This window comes from Hippoglossus hippoglossus, chromosome 14 (assembly GCF_009819705.1).
Source record: "Hippoglossus hippoglossus isolate fHipHip1 chromosome 14, fHipHip1.pri, whole genome shotgun sequence".
Classification (NCBI taxonomy): Eukaryota; Metazoa; Chordata; class Actinopteri; order Pleuronectiformes; family Pleuronectidae; genus Hippoglossus; species Hippoglossus hippoglossus.
The window spans coordinates 10,786,262-10,800,079 of NC_047164.1; the positions used below are offsets into that span (position 1 = coordinate 10,786,262).

The following is a 13,818-nucleotide window of genomic DNA, read 5'->3' on the forward strand; positions in this document are numbered from 1 at the left end:
CAGAAAATTAGCAGTATAGCTGCGAACTAGAAGAACAATAAACATGTAGTTTGGGCTGCTTATCAGTAAAGAAATGCTACAACTCCTCAAGACACAAGCCAAGTCCCTGGGCTCTCACTGCTCTCATATGCCATGGCACCAGAACTGCCCTCACATATTCTTATCCACCATAACAACTGTCAAATGTGGCTATGACAACAGGATGGTTAGTTAGGGTGTAATTCCCTTATTCATTCACTACTCTAACCTTTTAACCCATAGAATAAATGGACTAACTTTGTACAACAGTCACACCCTGGTCTGTCTCATTTCTAAAAATAGAAACGAGTCCTTCTTTGCACAGGACGTGAGATACACATTTAATAATACCTTCACATTCAGGCTTTTTCAATCCAGATACTGCTCTTACATTCTCGTTGGCAGCCACTTGGTTTTCATGCTTCTGATCCACTTTGTGTTGTGTTGTTAAAGAACTAAGAAGATGCACACCGGCCAACGTTGCCCACTGAGAATAGTGTTGCTGCTCTGTCGTTTGACAGCTTCAGTGGGTAAAATGGTGTCACATGCTGTTTTAGGGTCCTCTGAAGGGCATTACAGAGGGAAGGAAACAAATTCACACCAACTTACTTCATCCTCTGGGTAGCTGATAACATCTGAAGGTCTTTCACGATTCACAACACAAATATTTGTGTTCCTGCTGCCAAGATCTGCTTTTACGGCAGCTATTATTTCAGCCCACAGTAATTCATACAGTCTGTTTAAGTTGGCAAGGCGAAGCAAGTCCAAGTTTATTTGTTGAGCACCTTTCAAACACAAATACATGTATTATGGCTCAGTCCTAGATTTTGTGCAAACACCTTTGTGCCACTGCTAGTCCTGATCTTGAAAGACCCTTCAAACTGGAGGTGCTGTTGGTGCTGGAGCAGTGCAATGAGACCATGGGTGTGCCCTCACACTGATGCTGGATTGGCTTCAGTTCTATTATAGTTTCCTGCCTGAGCATGGATCCTGATCAGCACCAACTCTGGCCGTCCAATCAGAGAGATGCAGTTTGTTGCAGAATAAACAAACAAGATATAACATGTTAGATAATGAGCTTCAGAAGTGCTGGTATAGCTGGACTTGAAAACCTTCTGACTAGGCATTTTTCCCTGCTTTCAGACTTTATGCTAAGCTAAGCTAACCGTCTGCAGGCCCTAGCTTCATATTCGCCAATCAGATATGAGACGGGTTCTCATATTACTTTAAATAAGAAAGGAAGGAATAAGCATATTCCCCAAATGTTGTGGATGTTAAAGCTCTAGACTAAAGTCAGAACTTTTTTCTGACGTCAGGATGTAGACAGACTTTTGACCTTTGTCCTTTGCCCCTAAAACTATCATCTCAGTTTCAATGGAGAAACAGAGTAATAGTTCTTCTTTTACATTCACAGTGTAATAAATTTACAATTATTTCTAATGTTCTCTTAAGCTCTTATTTATCTTATCAACAGCAGCTACACGCCGGTCAGTGACATGCAGATATGTCAATTTCTTGTTGTCGTATTTCATCACTAATTGGTGCTGCCTTTGTATCAGATTATCAATAATCCCCTGAAGCAGACCAATTGTCCTGATTAGATGCTTCTTCACCACATGTCTGTCATAGGACATCAATGCTTGATCGATAGCTTTACTTTTCCGGGGTTAGATTAAATCATTATTAAAATTATCCCTCATGGTACTTGACAACCATGAGTTGAACTTTATATGTTTTGGCTTTGAGGCAGCTGCAGTAGATTCACTTAATTTATGTCTCTGACAGGTCTTTATTGTCTCTCATAAATTTATAACATTGTGACAGATGAGAATGCGAGGTGTGGAACTTATCTAACTGTCCCTGTAGGAATATGAAACCGATTTATGATCTGTTGCGCAGGCCTTTTCTGTGATGGTGCACGTTGCTGGGGTGTTATATTTTTGAGTTCGAAGGAACCTTTTACTGGATATTTTTGGGAAATGTGACATGAAGCCTAAATGCCGATGTTTAATTTGACGTGATGAAAATGTTCGATACGGAATTTTTTGTTCTTGGCCGAGAGGGAAAAGGAAGCGAATCTATAGTTAGAGTTTTAGATCACAGATGAGATGATCTAAAACCCGGGCCTGCTTTGGTCAAAAAGTTTTAAAAATCTAACCTACGTTCATTGTTGTTTCCAAAGCCTTTAAAAGACTTCATGAACATAACTCTGATCATGGTATTCCTTATGTATCGAATTTTAGGTAGATGCAGCAAAAGTGTTCGGAAACACATGCAGCATACAAAGGGGAAACATTAGCATCCATATGGAGTCATGTTTTTACCACCTGTCAAATCTAATGTTTGCTCCACTTTTTGCTCTGTTTTTGGTTTCCACCAGCACCTGAGGGAAAAGCATAGCTGCCAAATCTGTGAGTTGATCACTATGAAGGTGGCCCCCTTACACATCCACAGCCATTTGATCCATTGACAACCACATACAACTATTGATTATGACAGCTTTAACCTTTAGCTTTAGACTTTTTATCTATAAGTTTGAATTATTGTTTATGATTTCTTTATCATTGCAGTGTGAACAACGGTGCACAATTTGCTTTGAATGCTTTTTTTTATAGTTGTCCTCATGATTATTGATGTTGATGTGAATAGCAACACATTGGTGTAAATGATCCCAATTATCTCAGCAGTGTAACTAACAGATGCAACATACATCAGCAGCACAGTGACAAATCGATTTACTGTTTGGACTTATCACCACAGCAGAACCCCCCCTATAACAAGCTGTCTGCATTTAAGTGCACAGTCCACTTTAATTATTCCAGTTGGGATTGTCTTGTTAGTAATTAACCCAGGCTCTCCATATTGGGTTTAGGGTGATATTGCGCCAATTAAAGATCAATAATCCGGATCTTTAGCGTGCTGCCTCCTCACAGTTGTGTCGGGGTGTTTCAGGGCCAATGAACAGTCAATGATGCTCATTAGCAGGCAACACAGGTTTGCAGTCAATATTCTGGGAGCTGAGAGGGTCAGGTCAATATAGATCTAAGCTGGAAGTTAGTTTGAGAAGTGAAGAAAGAAAGGGGCTCTAATCTCCTTTATTCTCTTCTCTCTAGTCAGTTCTTCTGTGACGGAGGAGTGTGACTCATTCCTGGAATAAAAACAAGCTGTGTTTTCATCCTCGTATCAATTTTCTTCACCACATTTACTCTGCCGTTTCTTTTCTTATTGCTCTCTGTCTGTCAGTAGTTCTTCACAGTATTGTATCACATGTCACATATCACCTAAATCAATACCATGAAATCCATTTTCAGCCACTTGGAGAGAGAAACACACACTTTCTTTTATTTGACTGTAATTCTCAGAAAAGCACATACGTACAGTATGAACACATGTTCCGGTTTCTCCACACACACATATATATAAACACACATTCCTGTTTTTTCTCCACACGCGTACACACACACACACACCCCCTCGGATCCCACTGGGGTTTTATCTCAATATCTCAGAGATCAGTGAGAGAATTATTCCTGACGCAGCTCCTGCCTCCTCCTACACACACGTACACACACTTCCTCACTCAGACCCACACACAAACACAAAGGGTGTAAGAGAAGATATTAAAAGCAGAAAATGCAGTAAATAAATTCCTGATAATACTTTTTTGTTTGTTTTCTTATAATAATAATCCATTTGTGTTATAACGTGTTTTTAATAATGCTCAAATAGACTTTACACAGGTTAACAAACATTTGTTAGTGTAGAAACAGCATTGCCGGGTTGTTGGCATATGGCTAACACAGAACACCATATGGTATGTGTTCATGCCAGGCTCGGTAAACAAATTAATTTATCAAAGTAACTCACATGTTGTATCAGGTAGGAGGCAGCAATTAAACACTTTGACAGACACTGGGATCCAGTTCTGTTTTGCAGTGTGGCAAATTAATAGAACCAGACCAATAGATTGACAGGATCAATGTGATCAGCCACAGATACAGTATTGGTAAAGCACTGCAATTAAATATTTATTTGTTGTTGATGTAAAATTGACCTTCATTCTGCTTTAGTCAAGTTGTTATTTTATTTAGTTTGACATAAAAGAGCAGAAAATCACTATTGTTTATAATAGAATGGATGAAGGTTGAATTCTGCTTCAGTTTCAGGGTCCTGGTGTTGTTCACAGTCTCCCTGTCACACTCAAGGTTCACTGTGACACCGGCATAAAACAGAGCCATTGTTAATAACACCTGTGCTCTGAAAGTGACGAGTCAACATGTCTGCTGTTAAAAAAAGTCCCACCAGATTTTATTTCTTTCAAAATTGTCACAGCTGTTTGTCCAATTATAAAACAAGAGCCTCAGTGCATATCCTAAAGGGATAGTTCACTGAAAAATGAAAATTCCCTCATTATCCACTCACCACTAGGCCGATGGAGGAGTGGGTGGGTGGAGTGTTTAAGTCCACAAAACTCTATTGGAGTTTCAGGGGTAAACAGTGTTTCAGCCAAATCCAATACAATTGAAGTAACTGGGGATCTCTTCTTCAAATGTAAAAAAAAACATACTGCTCCTGTGGTGTCATATAAGTGTCTGCAAGCCCTGACATTTAAACAACGTCATTGGCATAGTGGTGGGTAGATAATGAGTGAATTTTAATTTTTTGGTGAACTATCCCTTTAATACTTAAATACCTGAATTTGAAATATTTGTAAAGCCAAATGTCGACCAGTTTATTTTGGAATATGTGGCCCCATGCAGGGCTTAGCCAACCACACACACACACACACACACACACACACACACACACACACACACACACACACACACACACACACACACACACACACACACACACACACACACAAAGCGAGATAGAAAGGGAGGTCAGCAGAGCACTGGCTGTCATCAACCACTAATTACATAAACAGGTGTCTGGCAGGAGGGGTGTGTGTGTCTGTGTGTAGGTGCGTGTATGTGTGTGTGTATGTGCGTGTGTGCATGCTTTGCCATTTGGATCTTCCACTAGGTCCTGATGTGCACAACAGACATCAACAAATAGACAGTGCACTTCATCTTCTTGTTCATTTTGCACAAACTGTTAATTGTGGTAATAAACATGTTCATTTAATCCCTTTCTTCATTTCGTGAACTCATTTCAGGGACTGAAGTTTTCCTTGCTTTAACTCCTCTGTCTGTAATCGAAGCTTTCAAATGTCTTTCACAAAAACTTAGTGGGACTTGATGAGTTTGCTGACTTGTGCATCAGATCCTCATTTGGTGCCAAGTGCAGTGAAATGAATGTAACCCAACACATGCTCTCATATTTGTGTCTGTGGGTTAACGTGTCTAGATGAGAGGGATAAAAGTGGAGGGGTGCTGTGCTTGCTGATTCAGAGATGGATAGCTGCTCGGGATAAATGAATTGACTCAGAGACGGGGGGAAAAAGACAGATGGAGTTAAAGAAGAATGAGAAGCTGGACAGACAGATGTGTGGACGAGATTAGGGGTTTCGGTGCAGACGGGGGGACGGGGAATTAAATTGTAGAGGAAAGAATGACTAAGGAGAGAGCTGGTAAAGGGCAGGAGGCAGAATCAGACGGAGGAGACGGTGAGAAAAGGTCAGAGGATGTTTGAGCCAAAGGAAAAATAAATTCACTTCAGGTCACTTAATCACAACTCAGCCAGCACTTAATCCATGTGCAGAATGTACCATGTAGTTTTTAACTTTCTACAAAATTATTGCAGGATGAATTTGAGCCTGTACGACCAGATAAGAGAGTGGATAGCAAGATGACAAATGCAATTCAAGAAATAGTATTTAAATTTGAAATAAAACTATGCAAATAACAAAATATATTATAGGCCGTTTTCTTCATCCCCACATGACCCATAAGGTATTTATGATAAATTTGTCACAGCATCAGTTGCAATAAGGTAAATTTAAAGCAACATAGAAAGCATTGCGTCTTGTGCACATAGTTGAAAAACCGCACTGAAAATGTGATAAAGGTTAGGGAAATTATTGAAAAAGCCAAGTATTTATCTATGCATTTACTACACGAGATATGAAATTACATTTCCACCAGCAAACAGACTTCTGTGACATTTGTGTTTCATGCTCATGTTCCAACAAGACCTTTAATTTCTAAAAATGTATTTTCACTTTGCTGAAATAAAAACAGGAATAAAGTTGCACTGCTGCTCAGGTAGAGTTTGGAGAGAGAGAGAGAGAGAGAGACAGAAAGAGAGAGAGGTAAAGTTCAACTGAGCTGTTATTTCCACTCCTTTTCCATCGCTCTTCCTTCGTCTTTACCTCCCACCCTGCTCTCAAGTCCCCTGTCATGTGTCCAGGTAGAGGTAGTTGATTTTGAAAACGATGCGCACACACATACACACACAAACAAACACAGTGTCCTAATCAAAGCCAGGCTCTGCACATTGTGTCCCAGTTGAGCAGCTATTTTTATCTGCGGCCCTCTAACAGGGACAGAATGGGTCAGATAGGCCGGGCTGACAAATCCATCAAGACCAACAGATAAACAGTCAGCTTGTAGGACTGCCAGAACACACAAACAAACACAAACACAGCCAAACATAGACCTAAACATGTGTACATGTCATTCGTGTGGACACTTTATGGTGAATTTTTTGATAAGGCCGTTTGATTGTTAAGAACTGGTTTTAAGGTTAGAGTTAGACATTTATTTGTGATTATTAGGGTGAGGGGCATTTTGTCAGAGAGTGTGCTCACAAAGAAATATAAAAAGACCAACACGTGTGCACAAACACACACGTGTAGTCTGTAGTGTCACATTAGCACCATGTCTCACAAACACAATGCTGTTGCCCGCATGCTGGATGTGGTTAGAGACACATGATTACTGGTTTACTGTTGGGAGAAAAAATCCAATCGGTAAAGATCCCGTTTCTGGCTTGTTAGTTTGGGATTCAAGAGCTCTGGCTTGGACCCAATTACTTTTACTCCCCACCTCCATACCTTTCTTGCTCTCCCTCTCTCCCTCTCTTTCTCCAGTCACTTTGTTGTCACGACTCTGTGTTGGATTTGTTGTGCAGTAAAAAAAAACTGGAGGACTGGAAATCCAGTCCGTATTCTACATTGAAACAAAACTGTGAGGATAAATATTTGTCTTGGACATTCATATTTCCGTCTGTAACAGCTCGTAACTGTTTGCTTTGAACATACAACAGCAGCGAAACAGCCATAAACCTTTTCCCCGTGGAGAACATGGGGCTGTAAAACATTTACAAGCACCGTCTTTGGTTCTCTCCGTTTATAACACTCAGTTTAAATTAGCGCTATTAGCATGTGCTGCCAAACTCAGATTGTCTAGCCTACTGTAAATGAACATTATCTAATAATTGCTATAATTTTCTGATGGCTGCCCCATTTTGAAGGCTCCTTCAAATGTGGCCAACAAATGTGTGCTTTCATTCCCAACCAACAAGGACCCAATTTCTGGAGAGAATTCCAGAATTAATCTTGGTAGTCCTCTTGGTGTCAAAAGAACTAGCTGTCCGGCCAGCTAAGCTGTAATTAGCAATAGATCCAATGGTAAAACCGTCTACCGTCCAGTCTACAGAGGCATTGTCATCGTCTACATCTTCATAAATCGAGTCCTCCAGAGGATGCAGCTTCTGAATTTGGACACAGCCTATGAAAGCCTTCCTGGAATCATTGTTTTTCTCATTGTTGCCCCAGGATCAGGATATTCAAATGATTATCGTGTCTCAACCCTCTTTATTACAATCGGCCAGTCCTCCAGCTACTGTGGCCATTCGGAACACCTATGAACACTTGTGCCCTACGATGCTCTCTGTCTCTTACCGGAACCGCAAAAATTTGTTCTCATTTGACAGAGAGCATCCCTTCCACCTATTTTTTGGTTCAGTTAATGCAAATAACAGCTCCTCATTCCTTGTCAAATTCTCAGCCAACATAGGTATCCACCGTCTGCGATCGTTTTATCTGTGGATAAAATAATTTTGTTGCATTTAACAACAACAACTGCAGCTGGGGAATCCACTTCTTGTCTTATCTTTGAATCTTGTTTACCTGCTCTTCTGGCACTGTCTGTCTCTCTCTATTTCATTTCCTTTCTCTATGTTAAAGTCTTTTATTCAGCTTCGTGCTTTCTTCTCTCATTGTCTCTTATTTCTCTTACATGGTGCCAATTCAAAACACACATTCACAAACCACAGCTTGTCTTCATACATCCATATGTGCTCGACAAACGTGCACACTCACACGTGCATGTCGCGGCATCCTCGCACATATAGTGCTTAGAGGGCCATATGATAGTAATTTGGTTGCATTGAGAGGCAGCAGGGCTCAGCTGGAGTTTATGTCTGAGTGGAAGAAGACTCTGCAGTTTATTGGCAGGAAGCAGCACGACGCTGCTTGACTCTTACCTCTGATTCGCTTATTACAGGATGCACATAAACCTGATGCTATATATTGCTATGCTGAAGTGTTTAAGCATCAGATTTTCCAACATTTGCATCCAGCTTTGGTCACTCGTGATGTGATACTGACATACTGATGTCTAGTATGCAGACAGTTAAAGTTCAACTTTGGCTAGAACTCTAAAGCATGAAAAACACACCCCTCAAATGGCTTTTATCACCTTTTCCCTGCTGTAATAGCAGACAGTTGCTTATTTAAACATCCAGCAAATGCAGAATAATATCATTATTTGTCATGTTAGTGGCCACCTGTTGAATCTCCTCTGACTCCTGATGAAAAATGATTGCGTTAAAGCTGTTAGATGATCTACTTTATTCAACCGCTAGTGGCTAAGTGCGCGTGTGTTGGAAACAGGATTGATTAGATGTACTTTTTCCCAGAGCTACAAGTGTGAATGATTTTTTTTCATTGTTCACTACTGGAGTGTAGCTTAATTTGATATGACTATATACAGTCACACATTAGCATTTGCATCCTTCTGAGCCTTTTCAGTCACTATACAATGTGAAGACTGTTTAGCCTTTATTTATGATGTCTTTATTGTTTCAGTCTCTCTTTGCTCATCGGCTATCATCTGACGATGCAGTAGTAATACATTCAGAACAGATATTTGCACATAAATGCATATAAATTAAAAAGTTGATAGCCAATGCATTTCAGTCAATGTGTTCCACCTCTTTTGGTACAGGACTGTTTACCCGTAGGCAACCAAAACCTGCTCAAAAGGGATTGGTCAAACCACAAAAAGAAAACTGGAATGCTTCCAGCCCCAAAATCTCATCCCTCTCCCACAGATTCTGTATATTCACATGCAGAATCTGTTAAATCATTATTCTCATTTTATAATGTGTGATGACTGAATCAATCAATCGACCACTAAGCCTCAACCAACCAGTGGAGCTCCAGTCACTTTCCATCCTCCAAGTATTTGCTTTGTCTCTTATTCAGTGGTATTGTGGCTGGTATGACAGACAAATACAAGTATTCATTTTCCTGCTTCTGTTCAGTCCCCAGCTCGAAGCTCAGTGTTCACCCTTTGTTCAACTTTCACTGTGCAGACAATCAGGGAACAGAAACACTGCTACACTGTTTTTGCGAATAGAGAGGTCGCAGTTCTTGCGTGTCTCATCACCATGTTTAGAACAAGGCGATGCCATCAGACTACAACCCGTAGTGATGCTCTCACAGACTGTTTACAGTGTATGACTGAACAGTATTTATTTATATATTATCCACATCAAAATTTCATGTCCTATTTTGGGACTTGCTTCAGTTTTTGTTAAAGGGAAGATTAATGTGATTGCATGCTTCATTTGCTGTAAAACAACAACAATGAAATAAAAACTGCAAAGATTGGTGTGTGTGTGTGTGTCTGTGTTTTTATAGTTGTGTCAGCCGGTCATAATGATTGTGTGTGTGTGTGTTTTCCTCACTGTCAGGTTTCTGTTTGTCCATGCACTGAATCTTGATGAGATGAGAGAATACTGAGTGTAACTCTGTGTCCGGCCTCTGTCCTGATGTGTGTGTAACAGAGATGTCTTGTGTTCCAGGTGCGTAACCTGTGTTACATGGTGACACGGAGGGAGAAAATGAAACACACCCTATGCGACCTCCAGGAGAAAATCTTCCACCTGCAGATACAGCTACTGGAAGAGGACATGGCTGGAGGTAAGAGCCCAAACATGAGTGTGTATTTGGATATGTTGTTTTCTTTCCAGACACCTGAACAGTTACTTTTCAGTCTCTCCAGCACTGAAGCCAAGACCACCAACACACACACAGTTTGGAAAAAACCTCAACTGCATAACGGTTGAATCCAAACCCTTGTTGGCTGAGTGTGGTGGGTGGACAGTTTTGGAAAGGGCCTGTCATCGTTTTTGCACAGTAGACCACACTTGACACCTGAACAGCAAAGAGCACTGAGCGCCGGAGCTCGATTTCCTGTCCACTCTACACAGATGAATAACCCTGATACGTTTCATGCTGCTGCTCTGTGATGGAGATCAGGAGGGATGGATTTAGCTGGTTGAGTTGATGCTGCTTTGTTCTGCGCAAAATGAGGTTTGTATGTCAGGTCAAGGATGAGCTTGGCTTTTTTAGCTTAGCAGACCTTTTACATGCACAAAACAACGATATGCCATATGGGGGAAGAAAACTGAAAAGCATGATATGGGCAATTAGTTTTTCAAAAGACAATTACTGATTGAAGCGTCATAGGACATAGACTCATCCAGATTCTCTGCCAGGTACTCTTTGCCTTTTCACACTGGTCTGGACTTTTTTACATCTAGTAAGACTGAATCTGAGGATCTAAAAAAGGCTCCTAATAGAGAAATCTACATTGTATGCAGAGGTACATAGGCAGATTAGCCACTGCTACTGTGGTGGCACAACTTGTATATAGCACTGTTGGTGTTTAACTGCTTTTTCTTTAATAGATATGTCCAGCAGATACTGGAAAAACAACATAGTCATCAAGAACCATTTTAATTAAAGGGATAGTTCACCAAGAAAGGAAAATTCACTCATTATCTTCTCACCCCTATGCCGATTCTGCTCTAACAAAGTTTACCCCTGAGACTCGAGAAGTGTTTTGTGGACTCAAACACGTCACACACCCCTTCATCAGCATAGGGGTGAGTAGATAATGAGTGAATTTTCATTTTTGGATGAACTATCCCTTTAAGGTTAATATCTGCAAAGCCTTAACTTTTCCAATGAAATTGGTTTGCCTTTAAAGGGGACATAGCATGCCCATTTTACCACAAGTTGATATGGTTCCTTGGGGTCTTAATGAAATGTCTGTAACATACTTTGGTCAAAATACCACAAGGATCATTTAAAACAGCACCCTTTTTACCCTGTATAAAACAGCCCTACACAGAGTGACCTGTTTTGAGTGCCTGTTCCTTTAAATGCTAATGAGCCAGCTCCCCCTCCCCTCTCCCCCCATGATTTTAAACGATATAAATTACATATTTTATATGATATAAATTATCAAATATGCATCCCATACTTTGTATTCCCCTTCTGTTGTCCTGGAGTTTTAATTTTGCCAATCACAATTGAATGTCCCCCTCTGCCCATCCACTACAAGCACACAAGCAGACAGACAGAGAGAGAAAGAGAGGTGGGGGGGGGCTATGAAGACCATCATTTACCCCCGAACCCCGACATTCAACGGGTACAACAACAAGCGGAGAAAGCAGAATCGCGGGCTGACCTTATATATACAGTCTATGGGGCTGACCAGTGCGGAGAAATGCACGTCCCGTGTGAACAGCCAGGCGGCTGCGCGCTTGAGAACGGCGCTGTGCTGCGCTGCCTCGCAGCGGCGCTTCCGCGTCCGGTGTACCCCGGCGTAACGAGTGGGGGGGCTCGGTGTGTTTGGCCGGTGCTGGTGCTTACAGTAGTGCTGAACACTGCGGAAGTCTTCCACACTGCTGGCTGTGTGGCGCTGACACAAATTCCAGCTCACGCATGGGAGAGCGAGCGGTCGCGCCCGAGCAACTGCTGCAGCCTCCCAGTCCCAACGATCCAGACAAATGCCACATGTGAGTGAATCGCGGGCTGACCAGCGGAGAAATGCTCGTCCCGTGTGAACAGCCAGGCGGCTGCGCGCTTGGGAACGGCGCTGCGCTGCCTTGCAGCCTCGCTGCGTCCGGTGTAAACCCGGCGTGACGGGGGGCCAAGACCATGTAGGGAGACTTCCAGTGCCTTGTTACGACACAAAACCCAGGAAGCTCAATCGAGTCGCTCAAGCATGACGTTTCTGACTTAGAGGAACCATAACAAAATGCGCGAGTGTTTTTTTCCCCGAGTTTTTGGGTTGGTAGACATGCCAGATACCCACATTAACCTGTAGAAGCACTAACAAAGTGGAATTTGCATGCTATGTCCCCTTTAACAGACAGATAGATGACAATTCTCTATGTGTGTGCGTGCGTGCATGTGCATGTGCACAGTGGGTTGTCAATTTCAGTATATTGATCCATCAGGGGTTTGTATTTTTTTTGCTTGTATTTCCTATTTTTATACAAATTAAAAATTATAATTGATGTCATCACATTGGCTGCTAGATTTCTAAACGGTTGTTGTCACGGTGATGATGGCAAAAATGATAGTGACCTGTATTTGTCCAGTATAATGTTCGGGAACCATGTTCTTGTTGTCGTGACCTGGAGCTGTCATGCTCATGACAGTCATAGCCTGTTGTCATGGTAATACCAGTGATGTCTCGCTGGCCTAGTAATGATAGTTAACTCTTGTCAGCCTGCCCCTGTAGCTGTGTTGTGGATTGTGTGTGTGCATGAGTGCATGAGGGCGTGCGTGTATGTGTGTCTAGGGTGCTCAATTTGCACTGCTCATCATTGCAGAGGAAGGCTGCACACACACATCTATGCACTGAATAAATCTTACTTTCTCTCAAACTCCCTGTGTCTCTCACCAATACACACACACACACACACACACACACACACACACACACACACACATATATACACACACACACACACACACACACACACACACACACACACACACACACACACAGTGCAGAGCTCCTGACTCAGCAGATTGCTGCCATCAGGTACCGGGAGCTGTGCTGCTGGCACTGAACGGCCATATCTATTCACACTGCCACAGGAGTTAGATTAGACAGGATAGTTGGTGTGTGTGTGTTTGTGTCCGTGCGTGTGTGTGTGCGTTTGTGTGAGCAGCAGAGAGTGAAGGATGAGGTTGTCTGCAATAATTATTTGGCCTTTCTCTCACCTTGTATCTACCTCTTTCCTTTGCCTCTTTTATCTTTCTCTCCTATTTCTCCACTGTCCATTTTTCTTCATCCTCTTCTTTCACCTATTTTCTAATCTGTTTCTGTCGCGGCCCTTCTTTAAATTTTGGTGGATGGAGTGGACCATAATGAGACTGAGAGTGTAGTGACCCCAGTCCACTGGGTGGCAGTAATGCACCTCTATGCTGGTTTGCAAGCCGCCAACAAACACAAAATACGAAAAAGCTGAGAATGAAGTGATTACACAATCTGCGGAAGAAGAGAAGTGAAGCATCATGTTTTTATTTCTCACAACAACAAATCCACTTTTTCGGCTTCCTTTCCAAAATGTTAGCATATCAACGCAGTTTTTGTTTTTTTCTTCGATACTAAGTCGACAATGTCTCCTCTTGTAACCCCAAACAATCCACAACTTTATAACTGCTTGCCCTGACTCTATATTAAATTGTGCATGGCTCATCAGACACCATTAGTGCCTTTTGTGAAGAAAATTGTCATATTGTCGGCTACTTTTTAATTT

The 13,818-nt window shown here is 41.7% G+C and overlaps 1 protein-coding gene across 2 annotated transcripts in view; it reads left to right on the forward strand.

Moving 5' to 3' along the window:
* Positions 1 to 13,818, forward strand: part of jade2 (jade family PHD finger 2) — a 162,436-nt gene that overhangs the window by 123,081 nt on the left and 25,537 nt on the right. For both annotated transcript variants that reach the window (XM_034606899.1, XM_034606900.1), the window contains exon 11: positions 10,057 to 10,174. In XM_034606899.1, the coding sequence (XP_034462790.1) occupies positions 10,057 to 10,174 (118 nt within the window). The remainder of the gene's footprint in view (positions 1 to 10,056; positions 10,175 to 13,818) is intronic.